The 21686-nt window shown below is 39.6% G+C and overlaps 1 protein-coding gene across 11 annotated transcripts in view; it reads right to left on the bottom strand.

The window, feature by feature from the left end:
* Nucleotides 1-19775, bottom strand: part of NOL4 (nucleolar protein 4) — a 344671-nt gene extending 324896 nt beyond the window's left edge. For 4 of the 11 annotated variants that reach the window (XM_084778257.1, XM_084778267.1, XM_084778265.1 and 1 more), the window contains exons 1-2: nucleotides 17845-19775; nucleotides 16698-16760 (exon numbers count right to left, since the gene is read on the bottom strand). In XM_084778257.1, coding sequence (XP_084634383.1) covers nucleotides 16698-16760; nucleotides 17845-18108 — 327 coding nt within the window. In that variant the 5' untranslated portion in view covers nucleotides 18109-19775. The other 7 variants (XM_084778264.1, XM_084778266.1, XM_084778269.1 and 4 more) reach the window with 5 other exon arrangements.
* Between the last annotated feature and the right edge of the window lie 1911 nt (nucleotides 19776-21686).

Genomic DNA, 21686 nt, shown 5'->3' with positions numbered 1-21686 from the left:
ACTCACTTATAACTGAGAAAGTATTCGTATAGTACAGGATAATCACACTTCAATCCACAGACCAAAAGAAGCTAAATAACAAAACTAATGCGAATGAGTAAAGGGCACTTGTTCCTAACACTTTACTAAATAGGGAGGCATAATGGAATACACATCTCAATGTTTTATTAGTGGATAGAGGTAGTTTAAGGCAGATTTTTCTCACTATGAGCATGCTTCTTTTGCTAACTTAATTACAAATTTATTTTTAAAAAATTAGAAAACACTGCCTTCTTACAAAGTTCAAACTAAGTTCACCCTACCCTTGTTTAAGTTGCCACTAATTCTAAGTTAACATAATTCAAATTAAGGAGACCAACATGTAAATTAATTGTCTTGTACTAATAGATTTATAAAGAATGTGCTGAAGCAAGCATAACAAAACTCGTGGTCCTGACCTCAGCAAACACCAACAGGCAAATAAGCACAGACGCCACAAAGAACTCTGACCCATATCTGATATTCAAGCAAATTTTTGATAGTATATTTGAAAATCTCCTCTAATTAGGCCAATTGCATAGACCATGCCATGGATATGATCAAGCAAGACATTAGCTCCCCATATGGACCAGTCAGCTTTGCCCCATGTCCCTGGATTAAACCCTTAAAATTCTCCATCCATCTGGCAGCAAAAATTAGCAGAAAGGCCCATGTATCTCACCGTCTTACCCAGGTCTGGGAGAACCTCACTCTCCCACTGACCACTTGCCAACAGAAAAAGAAAAAACTTAAATGACAGTGCTTCAAATGATTTCCATGACTACTGCTTTGTACACAACAAAGAGATTTAGTATTCAATGAAATTGCCTTTATTGCTGAAAACATAACTAAAAGGAAGAAAACTAGCCGACACCAGAAAGATTAGTTTTCTGAGATTAAGTGTCTCCTTGTTATGCACATGAAGTTTACATCTTCCTGAAAGTAAATAATGAATCTTTCTATTCCCAGTTTGCTAATGGCTCCAACACACTTGAAAATCTATAACTGTGGAGATAACAACACTAAATGGACACTTGATTCAAATTAGGAAGAACGGAACACTTGAGCAAACTCCAGATGATGAGAAAGGGAGGAAATCAGAAGAAACTCAAGAGTGAGATGAAAACCCACTTTCTATCTCCCTCTAATAACAACTATATGCATATATTATACTGGTATATTCTATATTCTGTTAAATGGGTAGGTTATTTTAAAAGATATTACCTTATAGTAAAATATGTTTTCTATGTTAAGTTGCAAAATAGCTCTTTCTAATAAGAAATGTTTACATTTTGCTAAAATATTTTGAGACATCTTTGATATAACTTATAATTATGTTAATAATAATTCATTTTTAAACATGCATTTCTGTTTTCCTCTTCCTGTGGAAAACAGTATGTCACATTGCATTTATTAGGTATGGATCTGGTAATATGAAAGAATTTTTAAATACTAGCTTTAATAGAAATATAAATATAGATGCAGAAATACTATGTATACATGTATGTATATCAAATATATGTGAATACTATATACTCACATAGCTGTATTTAGATGTGAAAAATAAATGTATGTCTTAATGTCATTGGCATTAAATGTTTCAAATGCCACTAAGTCAGTTAGAAGAAAAGATGGGGAAGAGCCTGGGACTCATTGCCACAGGAGACAACTTCCTGAACAGAACACCAACAGCCCAGGCATTAATGTCAACAATTAATAAATGGGACCTCATGAGGCTGAGAAGCTTCTGTAAGGCAGGAGACACTGTCAAGAGAACAAAGCAATAGCCTACAGACTGGGAAAAGATCTTCACCAACCCTACATCTGACAAAGGTCTAATATCCAAAATATATAAAGAACTCAAGAAATTAAACACCACCAAACCAAATAACCCAATTGAGAAATGGGGCTTGGAACTAAACAGAGAATTCTCAACAGAGGAATATCAAATGGCTGAGAAACACAAAGAAATGCTCAACCTTCCTAGTCATCAGGGAAATGCAAATCAAAACAACTCTGAGATTCCATCTTACACCCATCAGAATGGCTAAGATCAAAAATTCAAGCGACACCACATGCTGGCGAGGATATGGAGAGAGAGGAACACTCCTTCATTGTTGATGGGAATGCAAACTAGTACAGCCACTTTGGAAATCTATCTGATGCTATCTCAGAAAACTAGGAATAGGGCTTCCTCAAGACCCAGCTATTCCACTCCTTGGAATATACCCAGAAGATGCTCCAGCACACAATAAGAAACTTTGCTCAACCATGTTCATAGCAGCCTTATTCAAAATAGCCAGAACATGGAAACAGCCTAAGTGTCCCTCAGTAGAAGAATGGATTAAGAAACTGTGGTACATATACACTATGGAATACTACTCAGCTATTAAAAACAAGGAATTCCCGAAATTTGTGGACAAATGGATTGAACTAGAAATGATCATAATAAGTGAGCTAACCCAGAAGCAGAAAGAGTCAAACGGTATATGCTCACTTATATCTGCATACTAGTCCAAGGGGCATGTCCCATGAAAATCTTCACTAGCCAGGAAACTGGGACAGAGGGGAGGACATCCTATTGGGACTCTAGATGAGAGAATCATGGGAGAATGGCAAAGTAGAAGGATCCAGAGGGTCCTAGAAACCTACAAGAAGAACATTATGATAGGCAGATTTGGGTCCAGGGGTCCCACTCAAACTATGGCTCCAGCCAAGGACAATACAGGCGGTAAACTTCAAACCCTTACCCAGATCTAGCCAATGGACAGGACATTCTCCACAGATGAGTGGAGAGTGGGGTATAACTTTCACAAGTACTCTGGTGCCTGATATTTGACCATGTCCCCTGGATGGGGAGACCTGGTAGCACCCAGAGGAAGGATAACAGGCTACCAAGAAGAGACTTGATACCTTGTGAGCATATAAAGGAGAGGAAATCCCGCTCAGTCACAGTCATAGGGGAGGAGAGTAAGGGGAAAATGGGAGGGAGGGAGGAATGGGAGGATACAAGGGATGGGATAACAATTGAGATGTAATAAGAATAATTTAATAAAATAAAACTTAAAAATTAAAAAAATGTTTCAAATGCTTTATTATAAGCTATTTGTTTTATTACAGAGTATTTTCTATAGACCATCAGCACCAGCACCCACAAAACAGTTAGTGCTTAAGCACTAGAGTAAATAAGCATTTAAACTATCTCTACCTGCTTCTTCAGTGATGAGTAATCAGTCTAACTGTTTTAACTACACTAATGCCTCGGGAAATGTTACATGAAAGGTGGATGTATTAATTATCTTTTACTGAATAACAAATTATTACCCACTGAATGCCTCAAAATGTCCTATACATTATCTAATGTCTGTGGGCCAGAAAGCAAACAAGTTTTAACTGGCTTTTCTGCTTCTTTTCTTATGATGCTAAATACGTCTCTCCTCAGGAAGCCCCTCTAGGTAAAGACCTTCTTCCAAGCCCCCCTTGGATGCCAGCAGAATCCACTTCTTTCTTTCTTTTGGTTTTAGAACAGAAACAATTCTATTGCTTATGCCATAAGGCTGTTAGTAGGAAGGGAGGTAAGTTTCAAGACTCAAACTCAGAAGTGCCTTAATCTGCAGTACCATTTTTTTGTGCTTAGAATCAGTATATTTGCAGCATAAAACCGCTTTTAAAAATCCATGCCCAAAATTACTTCCAACAAAGATGTCACTTGCTTCTAGATGGTTATGACATAGTAACTAGACTCTCCTTCCACTAACCACAAGGAAAAGATACACCATGGGACACTGATATTTGAATACTAAAGATATCCCTGCTCGTAATCAAGGGATAGGTCACCTCTGGCCAACCAAGTATTTCTTTGAAATTGTGGGACTTCAATTCCCAGGATTCTGTCAGATGTTTTCCAAGTGTACTCTCAACATGCTGCTGTGCCCTCTGCTCTTATATTTTTTAATTTCGTCAACTTGGCAGATGAAAATATATCTATTTATTATATAGGATATAATATATAAGTGTGCATGTATAATACGGGAAGTATGCATGCACTGTAGAATGGTTAAATCCAGTCAACTGACAAGTGCATTCGACCACCATTGCCGTGTTTGTGGTAAGAGCACTGACAATCCATTCTCTGAATTTTTCATGAATACGTCACACCTTCTTAACCATTGCAGCCATTCAGAACAAACAGATCTCTTGGACTCTTCTTCCATCCTATTTTTTAGGTGGCTATGTATCTCCAAAGAGCAGCTCCTAGTTTTCACCTAGCATGAATAACTCAAACCTCTGGTAAACCCCCATTCTCCTCTGTACTTCCACAAAGCCATAGTTTTTATTTTGCCTTTTTGTTTGTTTTCTTGTCAATATCATGTATGAATATGATCATTCAGTATTTTTCTTTCTTTGTCTATCTCGTTTTTCTTAAAGTCATGACATCAGGTTTAGGTAAGTTGTCACAAATAACTATTCATGGCTAAACATTGTACCACTATATATATGAATGGGTACATTCTGACTTACATAAAAATGAAATAAAAATTCAACATCAAAAAAATTTCAAAGTACTAGAAGAGTATGATCATGGGTGGGGGAAATCCAGAATTTTTGTCTGAGCATTGGCATTCTTTAGATATGACCTCAAGCATTCATAATGAAAGCAAAAATAGAATGTTGTGATGTAATATCTATCAAACTACCAAGGAAACTCAACATCATACAAAGATAACCTATAGAATATGAGAATATTTGAAAACTAAATATATGACACAATATTAATGTTTCAAATATGTAAGGAACCCAAGCAACTCAATATAATGCAAATAAATGTCCCAAATGAAAAATTTGGACCAAATAACAGAACAGATATTTATTTTTTATTTTTATTAATGTATTCAAATTATGTCACAATTATTATCCCCTTACTTGTCTCCTCCCATTCCTCCCTCCCTCCCTCTTTCACATTATTCCTTTCCCCTAGGTCTGTGACAAAAGGGGACCTCCTCCGCCAGCATATAGTCACAGCCTATCAAGTCTCATCTTGGTAGTCTGCCTATTCTTTCTCTGAGTGCCACCAGACCTCCCCACCACATGGTAGTGGTCAAATATGGGGCACCAGAATTCATGTCAGAATTAGTCCCCACTCTCCACACAACTGTGGATAATTTCCTGTCCATTGGCAAGAGCTAAGTAGGCATTCAATTTTGACTGTATGTATTGTTCTTGGCTGGTGCAGTAGTTTTAGCAGACCTCCCTGGGTCCAGATCTACCCGTCATGATCTTCTCGTAGGTTTCTAGGACCCTCTGGATCCTTTTCTTTCCCCATTCTCTCATACTTCTATCACTTAGAGTCCCAATAGGATGGCCCCACATCTACTCCAAACTCCTGTTAAGTGGAGACTTTCATGGGGCATCCCTTTCGGGTTAGTGTTGAATTATAAGTGAGTAGATAGCATGTGTGTCTTTATGCATTGGGGTTAACTCACTCAGTATGATCATATCTAGTTTCATCCATCTGCCTGCAAATTTCAGGAATTCCTTGTTTTTAATAGCTGAGTAATATTCCACAGAGTAAATGTACTACAGTTTCTTTATCCATTCTTCAACTGAGGGGCATCTAGGTTGTTTCCAGGTTCTGGCTATTGGGAATAAGGCTGTTATGAACATGGTTGAGCATATGTCCTTGTTGTGTGCTGGAGCATCTTCTGGGTATATTCCAAGGAGTGGAATAGCTGGATCTTGAGGAAGCCCTATTCCCAGTTTTTTGAGAAAGCGCCAAATAGATTTTCAAAGTGGTTGTACAAGTTTGCATTCCCACCAGCAATGAAGGAGTGTTCCTCTCTCTCCACACCCTCACCAGGATGTGCTGTCACTTGAGTTTTTGATCTTAGTTATTCTGATGAGTGTAAGATGGAATCTCAGAGTCATTTTGATTTGCATTTCTCTGATGACTAAGGACTTTGGGCATTTCTTTAAGTGTTTCTCAGACATTCAATATTCCTCTGTTGAGAATTCTCTGTTTAGTTCTGAGCCCCATTTCTCAATTGGATTATTTGGTTTGGTGATACTTAATTTCTTGAGCTCCTTATATATTTTGGATATTATATCTTTGTCAGATGTAGGGTTGGTGAAGATCTTTTCCCAGTGTAGGCTGTCACTTTGTACTGTTGACAGTGTCTCCTGCCTTACAGAAGTTTCTCAGCCTCATGAGGTCCCATTTATTAATTGTTGACATTAAGGCCTGGGCTGTTGGTTTTCTGTTCAGGAAGTTGTCTCCTGTGCCTATGAGTTCCAGACTCTTCCCCACTTTTTCTTCTAACAATTTAGTGTCTCTGGTTTTATGTTTAGGTCTTTAATCCACTTGGACTTGAGTTTTGTGCATGGTGATAAATATCGGTCTATTTTCATTTTTCTACATGTAGACATCCAATTAGACCAGCATCATTTGTTGAAGATGCTTTCCATTTCCCATTGAATAGATTTGGCTCCCTTGTCAAAAATCAAGGGACCATATGTGTGTGGATTTATTTCTGGGTCTTTGATTCTATTCCATTTATCAATCATCCTATTCCTATGCCAGTACCATGTTGTTTTAATTACTGTTGCTCTACAGTACAGCTTTAGATCAGGTATGGTGATTCCCTCTGGAGGATCTTTTATTGTACAGAATTGTTTTGGCTATTCTGGGTTTTTTGGTTTTACATATGTAGTTGTGAGTTGGTCTTTGAATGTCTTTAAAGAATTGTGTAAGTATTTTGATAGGGATTGCATTGAACCTGTAAATTGCTTTTGGTAAGATGGCCATTTTTACTATATTAATTCTCTTGATCCACAAATGAGGGAGACTTTTCTATCTTCTGGTGTCATCTTCAATCTCCTTCTTCAGAGATTTGAAGCTTCTTTTTTTTTTTCAAACAAACCTTTCACTTGCTTGGTTAGAGTTACTCCTAGATATTTCATATTGCTTGTGGCTATTGCGAGGGCGTAGTTCACCTAATTTCTGTATGATTGTCATTTGTATTTACAAAGGCTATTGACTTTTTTGAGTTAATTTTGTATCCATCATTTTGCTGAAGGTGTTTATCAGCCATAGGAGTTCCCTGGTGGAATTTTGGGAGTCACTTATGTAAACTATCGTATTATCTGCAAATAGAGATAATTTGACTTTCTCCTTTCCCATTTGGATCCCCTTGATCTCATCTTGATCTCCTTTTGTTGTCTTATTGCTCTAGCTAGAACTTCAAGAACTATATTGAAGAGATATGGAGAGAGTAGGCAGTCTTGCCTGGTCCCTGATTTTAGAGAAATTTCCTTGAGTATCTCTCCATTTAATTTGATGTTGGCTATTGTCTTGCTGTATAGAGCCTTTATTATGTTTATGTCTGTGTGTGTTGTATCCCTGATCTCTCCAAAGCTTTAAGCATGAATGTGTATTGTATTTTGTCAAATTTTTTTTCTGTATCTAAGGAGATGATCATGTGTGTTTTTTTCCAGTTTGTTTATATGGTGATTACATTGATGGATTTCCACATATTAAACCATCCCTGTATGCCTGGGATGAAGCCTACCTGGTCATAGTAAATGATATCTTTGATTTGTTTTTGTATTCGGTTTGTGAGTATTTTATTGAGTATTTTTGCATCAATTGGACAGATATTTCTTGAAAAAAGACATACATGTATCCAATAGATGATGAGAATGTATATTATCTATGCAACAAATGATATATAGGGTTTCCAAAATATTAAAAATGGCACCCTTTTAAGTTGATACATTTGCAAGGGCAATGATACAGAATGTTTAATGGATGCATGCATTTTTGTGTTTACTGCAGGTCTATTCATAACAGCCAAGACATGGAATCAACCTAAAATATATCAGTTCTTAGCAACCCATTCCCTCTGTATCTCCCGAGGAGGATTTCCATGGAGTCAAATATATCCCAAGCTAATTTTTTATTTATTTTTAACCTGTTTTACTTTTCAGTATTTTTCATTTTATTATACATTTATTAAACAAATTTTAATTTAAATATATTTTGCTCATATTAGTCCCCTCCCCCAAGTCCTTCAAGAAACTCTACCCTTTCCTATCCACCCAACTTTAAGTTCCTTCTCAAAAAACAAAAGTAAATCAATCCCCCCAAACCAAGAAAACAATTCCCAAAGATTAATAAAAAACAAAACAACAAACTGTGACCAAAGAAAAGCACATAAAAACCTGTGGAGTCAATTATATGTCAACTGAGCATGAGGCTCATCTTGGAGGATTTGATATACCCAGTGCCACTCCATTGGAGATAACTGATTTGCCTCTCCCAGCAGGTGTACAAGAAAGTTCACTTGTTAACCTTTACTCTAGTGACTATATTTTCACTCATTCATTCATCCACTTAAAAATTACAACAAAATAAAATATAAGATAAAACAAAAACTATCATATCAAAGTTGGACAAGACAAACCAACAGAGAGAAGAGAGCCTGGGAGATGGTACAAGATTCTTTTGTGTTTTCTTGCCATAATCCTAGGTATCAAAAGAATGAAATTATTAGGCCAGAGACATCTCAAGTCTGCTTGTCTTAAGGTTAACCTTGACTGTGAGTATGTGTATGTGTAGGTTCTGCCTCACTCACACCCAAGTAGATGAGGTTACTCAAGAATAAAGGTACTTGAGAAATGTCCTAAATATTTCCTGACACAGTTCACAAAAATTGGAGACCTATAGGACCTTCCATGGCCCAGACAGTAATGTAAGTCAGCATGTAAGCAAGAAACAGCTCAGGAATATATCTGAATTGTTGCCTGAAAGCACAAACTTAATGTCTTAAGAGATCCGGAAGCTCTTTGGTCATAACATCTGCAATTAACAGATATATCTCAAGTCAAAAGTTCTATTTACCATGAAGTAGCTTGACACTATCTGTTTTTTCCCTAAGTTTAACAGATTCCTATTTTAAATATTTTATTAAATTAATAAAAATCTGGTATGTGTATAGCCTCACTTCATCTGGTATGTGAATAGCCTCACTTCATTACTCATTAGTAATCAGCTATTGCAATGTATTGGTTTGAAACATAATAATGATATGTATTACCTGTAATGTTATTTCAAAAAATGTGTTGACCTGGGTGACTTCACTGTTTTATTCATTTAATTTGTATTTTTAAATATTCACAAACCATGGAGAACATCCAGTTGTGCCCACAAACCTACTTAAGTCATTGCATCACTGCTATACCATTTTGGGCAGCTGTCATCCCTTGCAGAATAAAATCTAAACACTAGAAGTGCCTCATAATCTCACTCCAGATGACTTTGCAACATCATCTCTACTGTATCCTACATTTTCTAGATTATGTCGCATCCTTTAAAAATACCTTGAAGCTATTTCCCTAATAGTATAAACATCAACTGTTCACAATTGTTTTATGTATGCCATGAATCTACAGGGTTATGCTTAGTGATGTTGTTTTTAAGTACAAGGGCACCTCTAATTCAGCAGGAGGCAAAATGTTAGTTGAAGTGTAAAGTGTGAATCACAGTGTTCTATGATGAAGCAATTATGAAATAAGGATCAGAATGACAGATACATGCAGAAATTGTCACATGTGTATCCAAGGGAGTGTGAAAAGTAAGTTATCAAAATAAGGAAAAATACTGAAACTTGCATGAATAGATGGAAAGATAGATTATAGATACATAGGGAGAGAGAGAGAGAGAGAGAGAGAGAGAGAGAGAGAGAGAGAGATGAGAGATCTAAAGCTCATCTCTATATATCACTTTTTTAAACAAATTTAATGTGTGTTAAATATTAGTATAAGTTATTAATCTGCAATTACTAATATTGGGGAGCTATTCTATATTTTTTAGATATTAGAGTACTCTACTTAAAAATTTAGAAACAAGTATCTTAATTCAAGGACTGTAGATCCCACTTAATAGTTTCTTACCCAAAACTGAGTGATTCTGATAAATCTACCTTAATTTAGACCTTAGTTTTCATAGATGGATAAGAAAGTGATAGCACTACAGGACTATTGTGAAGATTAAAGGTGACATTTCCTTTTAAATGACTATTTAAATATCTAGCTAATGTAAGAACTTGAAAGCATAAAGTATCAATATAATATCATTAATCACATTAACATTCAGTATTTTTCAGTTGCTCAAATAAGATATATGATCTCTGATAAGTTTTCAAAGATGTTATTTTAATGTTTCATATGTGTAAATGTGTGAATGGAAGAGTGCATGAGAGAGTTCAAGGCCTCCAGAGGCCAGATGGGGCATTGGATTCCCTGGAGATGGTGTTTCAGGTGCTTTTAAGCTGCCTATTGTGGGGGCTAGGCACTGATTTTGGGGTCCTCCACATTCTCCTTACTGCTGAGCCATCTCTCTAGCCTCAACACTGAAGATCTCCTGAGAGAAAGTAAAGTCACTAGTTTCTTGGCCTTAAAGAGTATTCATTTTTGACAAGAGGTAGAAGTGAAAGAGGCTACAACTGTCATTAAACATGCCATTAAAAATTACTATTATTACTAATAGTAATAATAATAGCCAGATGATGCAACAGTCACATATCTATATCTATATCTATATCATATATTGCTATTCAATGCTTTCTTTAACATTTGTATTCCAATTTCATAGCAGTGGTACTCACAATAACCAAGAAATGGAAGCAGCTCACACAATCATTGGCATGATGCATAAGCAAAATATGGCACACATCCTCAATGGAATATTATCAACCACAAAAATGAAGAAAATACGGTTAAATATTGCATTCAAAGATGAATATAAAATATACTGTGTCAAGCACAATAACAGATACAAAAAGGCAAATCCAGGAGTCAGAGGGAAAGTGGAGGAGGAAATGGTATAAAGCATATGAACTGTTCCAAAGGAATGTTTCAAACAGACAATTGAGTGTTAATATGCTTAACACTAATTAATTATACAGATAAAATGATTTAAATTTTTAAATTTATATATTTTAATAAGTACACAGTTGAGGGGATGGGCAAATGTTCAGACATGTATATATAGAAAGGGGAGAAAAAAAACCCTCTCATATGAACATAAATAGGAATGCCTAGTCACAAAACAGCTGACTAGGAAACAACATTCATCCCACATTACTTCACTTTGAATCTCTATCTTCAAACAGTTTTTTGGAGAAATGGCCAAATCACCAAGCAACTTGTACCTCCTGTAGTGCATAAGTAACTGGTGGGAATCACAGCTACAAGAGCTATGAAACCGGTGGTAGGAACAGTTGGTTGAGAATTGCTTATTAGAAGAAAGTAAGACAATCCACCAGGCCACACAGACTTCCGGCTTACATAGAAACTTAACAGTGTTGCTATACATGGGAAAAAAATGAGAATTCAAAGAGAGATTGTAGTTTATAGAACCTAGGTTGGGGTGGGATATGAGGAAAAAAGATCATTTTCTGTATTTTCAGTTGAGATACCTTGAAATATTTTGTAAAAAGTGCCCAATAGAATATATAACACAGATTTTCAGGAAACACAGAAAATGCGTGAGTGAGATCACCTATGAAATTACAGAGAGATAAAGAGTTTGGTGCTTCTTAGAGTAATTACTTCATCGCAAGGCCAAAGAATTATACAATTTATGAAGCTAGAAAGGGGGATTTTCCTCATAACAAGATAGAAGAGAGATCTGTAAAGTTCTGATGGAAAAAACTGGAAGAATCTATCATTAAGCTGTTATCTAAGTGCAGAGGCCAAGAAAAAATACTTCCAATTAACACAAGCCTCAAAGGACACACAGCACACAAACTATTCTTTGGAGAAAGAGTGGTAACAGGTTTAAAAACTAGCCAAACATGAGAAACTAGTAAAGAGAACTAGGTAAAAACCCATGAAAAACTTGTAGACATGGACAAAGGAAAACATTGTGAAAGCCAAAACCTTGACAGCATGAACACAACTACACTATATAAGAAATATTTGATATGTAACACATAATAACTTTAACCTAATAATGCAATATAAACTGGGAGCTAAGTGACAAAGAGATCTGAAGAAGGGAAAATTATGCCTGCCCTTTACAATGGGAGAAAGTTAATAATGACATAGTCAACTGAACTTTTCACTTAAAAGGGCAATTAATTCAACCACTTTGTTTTATTCATAATTTTTGTCTATAGCAATTATTTTAGTTTCATGTATTTTGCTACATTTTGGTAATATTATATATTTTTACTTGGATAAGCATAATGTTGCAGTTCTAGTTTGGTAATATCATTTCTGCTTGTCCCTATACAATTATCAATCAATATATCCAAATTGACTTGGCTATATGCACTTTAAGAAACAACATAATTGGTTGTTGTTGTTGCTTGTCTAGATTGGACATTCAGTAAGTCTTTTTCTTTCATTTATCCATTGGAATATCTTAAAATTCAAGAATGCATAGGATTTTCACAAAATTATGTCATTTTTGTTTAAAAATAACAGTAAATAGCCAAACAATACACATACACACACACACACACACACACACACACACACACACCTTTTGTTTTAATTCTATGTTTCAGTATGTTTTTGAATTCATAAAACATGCCTAATTTATAATTATACCTTGGAGTTCTTTACTTTGTTAATATCTATAACAATTTCTGTTGGTTTTTTCCCCAGCATTTGCTATGTACCAAGAATATGCTAGTTAAGACATATGCTTCTAACATATAAACCAATATATCAGATATAACCAACATTACTATGGATTATGTAGAGTATGTTATATTAGTTATTTTGCAAAAACAGACAAGTCATAATCCTGACATTTTACAATTATGAGACTTTACCTGACTGGCAGCTTTACTAATAGCAGAGCAAAGGATCAAAGGATGCCCAAAGATTTATACCCCACCCACAATGCCTTGCTTCCTGCCAGCTAGTTTCTGTTAGTCATATATTGTCATACAGAGATTTTGGAAGTGGATATAACTTAAACCACACTGAGTTCATCTTGAACTTTCTTATTTAGACAGAGAAGAAGGAGGAGGAGGAGGATTTAGCAAATACAATAGTTATATGATACTGAGACAGGATTGAAGGTCTTGAAAGTTTTACTGCATTCCCCGACATCTGCGTCTTCACCTTTCCCTATCTTGTATAGTGAGTCTACAAAATAAAATCTTGAGGAAAGTACTCAGGCAGCACAGGAAGTCTACAGGAGAAAACAGGGAAATTTTGAGTGTTGACCACCCTATTCTCCATTGTATTTACTATTAAGATGGCGAAGAACATGTAGAAAAGCCAAGAATTGTTTTCTGAGGATGTTCATCTGGGGTAGTCTTCACATGCCTCGTCCTTATATTCATGTTTGTTTATTTCTAAGTATCCTGCCAGTTGATGCTCATTCAAGTGGCCTTCACTGAATGTCCTCAGTGTCTCAAAGAGCTTACACAGGCACTGGACAAGAAACATACAGGAGATAGCCGGTTCCTCATGACAGTGCCACAAGGGACTGCTGAGGCACTACTTCTGGGCCCTATTTAACTTTCCAAACAGATGGTTTATAAACTATACGCTATGTGTTGGCTGTCAGTGGCAACCAGTTCTATCTAAGAATATATTAGTAAAACCATGGCCACTATGGAAACTTATGCCTCTTTTATAGACTCAAAGTATAGATGATTAAGAGCACAGTTCCTCCTCTCTGATATCTGTTATTTCCTAGCAAATTTTAGATCAAGCTCTAGTATAAACTATGTTTCCAAAAGCATGATGTCAGAAGAGGAAGTAGGTGCCAAGTCTTCATAAGTTGTTATTTCTCTCCTTTTGATTACAATAAAGGATGTATGACCCAGACCATAGTCAGAGAACTAACACAATGTTGTTTATGATGTTGTCCATGAATATTCATTATAATCACTTTACAGTCACCAATTAGTAGTATGCACAGCAAGAACAGTATGAACTCTGAGGCTACAGATTGCAAGACTGAATAAATCATTATTTTTAAATCACATCACTAAAGATACTGCATGTTCCTTTGTGGGAGAAAATGTATTTTATGCTCCACAGTAAAGTAAATATAGATGACACTATATAGGGAGGTAAAATTTACACCTTGGTGTCTTCCCTTACAAATATAGGTCAAAGTATTCTACGATTTGACTGTTCAGCTTCAGTATTCACTACTCTAAGGCTAAAAGAAGGATTGCAAACATGGGATTGCCAAATCCTCACCAGTGCTTTATGCAATGTAATGAGGTTAGTCATAATGCAGAAAGAAAATTTAAGTACATTTTCTCATTATTTTAAACTTCTTATTTATATAATCAAATGGTAGAATCTATCATAGCAGTTTATACTGTAACTATGTTTCAGTCATTGTTGTAAAAAAAAACAAAATGCCATTCATGATCAAATGTTTCCAATGAACTTTCAAAACAATAAAGAAAACAGCCACACTCCTGCTTATTTGAAATTATCTCTGACTGAGTTTGTTACAAACACTGTCAGATATTTGCTAAGTCTTTTTTTTTACAGAGCTTTAGAGTATCCATCCTTTCATTATTCAGAATTTCCTACACCTTTAATAAAAACAACAGTAACAACAATGTACTAAAAGTGGTTGCATAGAATCAAACAAAAAATAAACAGATGGGATGCTAAGCCAACTATGAGTATATATCCAGATCCCAATTCAGACCTAAAATGGCTGAGTTACTGGATGATGTTGCTTGGTGACCAAATAGTGTCATTTAGGCCACTGAGTTATCTAAACATCAGTGACAGAAAGCTCCCTCAGAATAAGACTTGGCCAGGGTAAATATTAAAGGGCAGATTTATCCCATCCCAGTTGTTTTTATTTTTAAATCATTTCTTCTTTTGCATGCTCAGTTTTAAAGTTCAGGGTTGGAGGCAAACGTGTCTGCAAAGCTGAATCTGTTCTCTGGAAAAAAAAAATAGGAGACAGAAAGAACAAGCTCCTCTAACTGTGAGATTGGCAGTCCTGCTGCAATTAAGCCTATGTAGTGTGTCTATTCGGCTCTTATGTACCCTCCCAGTTGCTTTCTGTCTCTCTTTCATTAAATGAAAGTAGTTAATTAGCTCAGGCCTGTCCTCCCTTCTTTCTCTTTCCCCTTTTGCTGTAGTAATGATGTCTAATTATCAGCAGCAGTGGATTAATACAGCATCAGGAGCCAAGTGCAGCTCACCAACAGAAAAGCTAGCCAGCATCCCTCAGACCCCAAGGAGCTAAGAAGACTACTTGAAAATACCATTCGAAGGCAGTTCCTCACTTTACCCAGTGTATGAAGCATATGCTTTGGATGAGAATAAAACATTATTTCTCTCTTTTTTGGTGATTGTATTCATGCCACGATGAGGACAAATGACCATGGTCTTTAAGGGGAAATGCCTTCATACATTGGGAAAGGTGATAAAAGGGATATTATTTTGTTTATTTTTAACTGATTGAAACTGTGATTGGCTGTCTCTCAGAGAAGGTGGAGCCTATAATTCTGTGTTAGGAGCACAGAAAAATTTTTCATCAAGAACAGTAGAAGAGCTCATGAATTAAAATCCTATTCAGCATTTCAAAATAGGCTTGAATGGAATACTGAGAGCTTTAAACACTACATGGAAATCATTTAACAATATCACCTGGCAGATCATGCTGTCTCCTGTTAATATATGGAATCTTTACTGACAAGAGAAACACGTGCCGCGTTACTATTCCTCCTGCAGCTGTCACTCACTATTAGATGTCTTAGTAGTAATTCTTTAGCAGCCCCACATTGGTATTTTTTTTTGACATGAAAATATGGGTATCACAGCAGGTGAATGCTGGTTTGAATAATTCACACCTACGATTGTCATGGTGCCTCTACAACCTTTATAGAATTTAGGTTATTTGTAATTTTAATTAGTCTTCAAAAGGGACACATATTCTAACACATATAATAGTTGTGATTAAATCTATACAAGCATGAACTCTTGGTCCCAAACACAGCATCTAAATTTTACACACACACACACACACACACACACACACACACACACACACACACACAAAGAATGAAGAATTGAAAAACTTTCTGGCTAGCAATAATACAGAACACAATATATATATATATTATTTTATATGGCCAGAGTTATGCAGTACTTCAAATAAATATAACTATTTTACTCACTCAGCTAGAGTTCTAATTCACGTTGCTTAACAATAAGTTATTTTTCTGTCCAGTTCTTAGCATTAGTCTCTATCCAAATGAAACAAAGCGTTCCTTCTCTGCAACACATTTCTGCCTGGGCAGATGTAAATAAGCCTTACTCCAACTGATGCCAGCCTAGTCAATTTCTTCCATCAAGGCAAGCTAAACACCTCACCATTGTCTTTAGCACCCCTCAGGGCTACGGGAGAAAGCAAAAGCAGTATATCCACCTCCCACATACCGTTTAACGACTGCAGGTCAAGAAAAAGAAAAAAAAAAAGAAAACTTTTCTGTGTTCCCGGTTCACCTTTGTTTTGACATTTTCCATAAAAAATCCAAAGGGAGTATCCATCCTTTCTAGCAACCATTCCCAGTTAATCTTGGGAAATCAAAAAAGGTCTGCTTTCCAAACCTGAGAGAGTCCTCCAGACGGAGCTTGAAAGAGCCTTTCATGCATACATCTCCAAAATCATGCACCTTAGAGAAAGCTAGCCTCCTCCTCCAGACGCGTTCTGCTTCCTTTATTTCATCCTCAGGGAGCTGTGCACAGGGAAACAGTCGCCAGTAAAAAAAAAAAAGGGGGGGGGAGGGGGGGGTAAGGAGCAAAGCTCAAGAAATCCCAAAGCGAGACAAAAATACAAAGGGTGCCAGATAGCTCCTCTACCCCTACTCAAGGTGAGTACCCCTCATGAGGCAGCTAGGTGTTATATACCTTATCTGAGATCTTACTTGGATCCCCCTGTTTTCATCTTCTTGCAAAAGAAGCGGATGCTGCAGCAGCCTGCCAACCCCCCTCCCCCACGGGCATCTGCGTTTTAGAATGAGATATACTGGTCCGGTCTCTCACAGCCAGTTCTCCACTCAGTACAGCTTTTTGGGTGGGAGACCAGAACCGACCCAGAAAGAGAAACAAATACACCGTTTGATCATCGCGCACAAAACCGACTCTCTTTGTTGTGCGTAGCCTAGCTGAGGAAGCTTCAGTGGTACAAGTAAAGAAGGGGGTGAGGGGATGGGGGGCGGGGAGGAGGAATGTCCAGGACCTTATCTGCCAACCAAACAGTCGCTGTCAGCATCTCAGGGGGCAACCAAGGCGCTCGGAGTTGTCTTGTGTCTCCCCGCTGGCAGACTCACAACAAAACTCCATAATGTCCTGGGGAAAGCCCCACATCCACCTCAACCGCCACATTCGGGCTTTGTGCCAATGAGGAGACACAGTAGCCTATCCATCAGCATCGTATGTTATCAGAGCGTGTGGCTGGGCTCCCAGCCTGGCAGAGGTAGGACACGCGCCAGACACCCAGAGAAGGACATGGGACAATGGCCTGGCAGGGTTAACACCAGGCGCCGCCCGACTAGGTGAAGAAGAGCTCCAGCCACCGTCCAGCAGCGCTGCCCCGAGGCTGGGAGGGCCTCCAGCTCTGCAGGATCCCTGACGCTTTAAAATAAAGGGCCACAAAGACTTTCTAGAAGGGAAATCACGGCCGGCCACTGCATTTGGGGACGGTTTGGGGGGGGGGGGTAGAAGCCAACAGCTCCAGCATTCCCCCCCCCCTGCTTTTCCCTCTCTCTGCCCTCCCTTCCTGGCTGCTTCAGCAGACAAATAACAGAGAAGGCGGCTCACCGTGGTCTTGACCCGCACGAAGAGCACTTGCTTGGCGCCGCCGCCTCCCCCGCGGACCTCATCCGGCTGGCCCAGCTGGAAACCCTTTGATTTGACCCAGAATTTAAATTTGGCGTTGTCGTTGGAGCTTGACTCGGAGCCGTTGAGTAGCTGGACGATCCGCTCATATTTCTTACGGGTCACTGTCTTGGTCTTGCCTGAGTCCCCGTAAGTCCTTAGGCACCAGTCCTGGAACTGGCGGTACATGTCGCGCTCGCTCTCCATGTTTCCCCGCGGTGGGCCGGATGCTCCCAGCGCACTTCGCACCTGTTCACCCTGGGCTCATGAAAAATGCAGCCCAGACCACGAAGCAAGGACGCCAGGTCCCGGCCAAGCCGCGGGAGCCTGCCTCCGGTGGGGTGGGGGGAGGCCCAGGGAGAGAGGAGGAGGGTCCGGATGGGCACCAGCAATCAATGCCCCTTGCTACCAAGTCGGGTTCGTTCGTAACTGCAAAGGATGTCTCGGACGCTTTTCCAGTGCTCTTAGCGGTTGGTCCCTTTAATACTGTATGACCAGCACCATCCCAACAGCAGCTAGCCCAGAGGAGCTGGGTTTTTAAATAATTAAAATCCCATTCCTTGGCTTTTTAAAAATCACAATATTGATTTAAGGTGGCCCCTTGAAGCCTAGCCCCAGGGCTGTGTCCAGGGCAGGGCAGGTGGGGCGCAAGACAGCCTCCTGGCGCGCGCCCTAGAAGCTTCCCCAGCGAATGGTCCAAGGGCCACGGCTTCGCCTCTAGTGGAAACAGCCCTTGACTACCGGCCGAGCATCGAAGGGCGCAGGGGTTCCTGGACTCTTTCTTGCTAGGTCCTGCTCAACCTTGGCGTTCTCTGCGACAGGACTAGAGAGACAGAAAGTTCTTACCTGTCATGTTGGCAAGCCTATCACATCCTGGTTTGGTTTTTTTTTTTTTTTTTTTTTTTAAATTTTAAAGACAACCAAGGTATCCTAAAACCGACTCAAAATGCTATTTTTTCGGATGTATTGAGCTAAATTTCAACCTCGCAGGTAGGTTGTAAGAGTTAGCTTTCAAAAATTCGCTCAGTATTCATAGACACCTGACTATAGCGCTACAGAATCGATGGAGTACCCCAAACAGGGATCCAGGATCCAGTCTGGGGACTGTGGGAGCTGAATGACAGGCCGCTGGCTGGGGCTCTTCGTGATGACGGTATTCCCAAGATAAGACCCTCTGTGTTCTCCTGAAGTGGGTGCAAGACATGGAAATAAGTTTACCGCACAGAGACTTGCCTTTTCCGTGGAAATAAAATGCAGAGAGCAGTCCTTCCCCCTCCCTAGGTTATAGTTTTCAGTTCACGCGGGAGGTTTCGGTTGTCTATTTTCCCCCTACCACGTCATGGACCCCCCTCCGCTGCTCAAAGGAGCCAAATCGGAGTTGCTCCTGAAGATTTTCCCAAGCAAAGGAAGTCAGCGATCCCTCCATCAGGATTTCCAGCCGGGTGTCACAGCGGCGCTGGAACCAGGGGAGTTCCAGTCCTGCTGGTGCAGCCGCTCCTCTTTATTGCACTCCCTGCCGAGGCCCGCGCGAGTCTCAAAGATGGGCTCAGCCAGCCCGGTGGCCCGCTCTGCGCCCGGTTCCTGAGGGGTCCGACCCTGCCCTGGCGGCTCGCTGCGGTCTCCCAGGCGAAAGCCCCAGTGGGAACGCCGCTAGGTCCTACGCCTGCAGCGGGTCCTGAAGCTCTCGGGCTGCTCAGTGACTCCGGCGTGGCCAGGCTGAGCGTGTGCGTGTGTGTGGTCGAGCAAGGGTGTGCGGGGCGCGGGGTGCGGGATGCGGGGGTGCGCGTCTCCCGAAAGGTTTCCGGGCGGCCCCAGCCTGGACTGACAGCCCGGGCGCTGCGTGAGCAGCTCCACACACTAAACCTCTCGCCTCTCCCCTCACCCCCCACCCCTCCCACTCCCCTCTCCTCCCACCCCCCACCCCTAGGCCCCTTCCAAGCTCTCTGATTGGCCAATGGGACAAAAGTTTCTGTGGAGACGGCTGGGCGCTGACGTCACGGGCAGAATTGTCCCATTTAGGGATCCCGGGGGCAGTGCGCATGCTGCAGGCTGCAGGTTAGAGGCAGGAGGAGGTAGCAGCGGGGCCAGGCGGCAGCCAGGTGGCGGAAAGGAGCTAGAAGCATCCAGGTGGGGGGGGGGGGGGGGACACGAGTCCAGCAGGGTTTCCATGGAGATTTCCTCTGGGTCTAGCCTAAAAACAGCAGATCAGCTGACACCATTAGCTCAGGACCTAATTACTGCTTATTGGAGCAACAAATGAGGGACAGGGCCAGCTGCAGAGGAAGAGGTTTGCCCCCGCCCCTCTGTCTCCTTTCTCTCCCTCTCAGTCGCTCTGGAGTCCCGGGTGAATTCTCATTAACTTGCAAGATTACTACAACAACTATGCTTCTCTTGAAGCCACCCTTACTGCTTTTATTCTTTTTATTTTTCCCTTTTGCATCAAAGGATGGTACAATAAATGGGTTGTCCTGGGTCTTTGAATTTTTGCCAGATAAATAGGAGTTCAGTAGAACTAAGAGACACTTGCTGTCAAACAGTAGTCACAAATAAAACTACTGCCTCTGAGTGAGGGGCTATCACTTTCAGTTCATTGGTTTTACGGTTTGTCTTTACTGTTTTAAAATACTCGAATATTTTAAATACACCAATATATGGAATGACCAAATGGAGGAATGTTTTGAAATATCCTTCACAAGAACAGCTCTGAAAGTTTTGTTTCTGGTGGCTAAGATAAGGCATGATTCCAAGTTGAGAGATGTAGGTTTTGCTGTATACAGTCTGTTTCCTAGACGTCCCTGGTCCTGGGGTATTCATTTACTCAAGGGTAAGCTAGTTCTAAAGAGTTGACCGTGTCATAGATATAAGTTGGTCCATAACTGTATGTTCCTTTTTATAGCTCTTTATTCTAAAAAACCTCCTGTATGGACTCTCAGGACCAGGAAGCACCATTCAAATGTAATTATTGTCTCCCACCAAAACTCTCTTAATAATGATTCTAAAGTCCTTTTATACTAAGACATATACCTTCCTGTGATATACAGTACATACGTTACATCTCTACTTCAAAATTATGAAAATATATAATGTATATAGTACTCTGATATTTGCCATTCTCCCTAAATATTTTACTTTGTATAATATCAATGAAATTTATGTGGTTTCTGACACAGCAGAGAATAAAAGCAACTTAGAATTTGAAAACATTTTGTTGAGTCATAAAAACCCCTCTGTGCTTGGTGTTGTGCCTAAGTGTTTACATGTGGTCTTTGTGTTCAATGAGAATTTTGATTGTAGGAACCATAAAAGTCATATTCTCTCATTATCTAAAATAATTCTGACCTGATGGATAAACTACATGACAAGTGCCTAAGAAATGGGTGTTGAAGGTGAGACTGGTACTCAGGCCTCTCATCCCAGAGCTCAGGAAGTAGAGAAATAAAGACTGGTCTCAGTATGAGCTAAACCTGGCGTGTATTGTGAGTTCCAGACAATCAAAGCTACACACCAGGTCCCTGACAGAGAGGGATGGAAGAAATGGGGAAGAAGAGGGGACAAGAAGAGAAGGGGAGGGAAAAAGAAGAGAGAGGAAGAGGGCCAGAGAAGAGAGAAGGAAGCTATCATATGCTACCCCAGTCTATTTCTGATGACTTTGGTGAGTGGCTTGAATGAATTGGGCCCTCCTTTAAGTAGATGTCAGGAACCGTACCACATGCACATATGCACTGTGTTTACTAGCATATATGACGCCCTAGGTATGAGCGTTGGAGCACTACAACGTGAAGTAA

Source organism: Acomys minous (assembly GCF_964271855.1).
Source record: "Acomys minous genome assembly, chromosome: 4".
In the NCBI taxonomy this organism is placed as follows: domain Eukaryota; kingdom Metazoa; phylum Chordata; class Mammalia; order Rodentia; family Muridae; genus Acomys; species Acomys minous.
The sequence above is the reverse complement of the archived record's forward strand: the minus strand, read 5'-3'. Positions and strand labels throughout refer to the sequence as shown.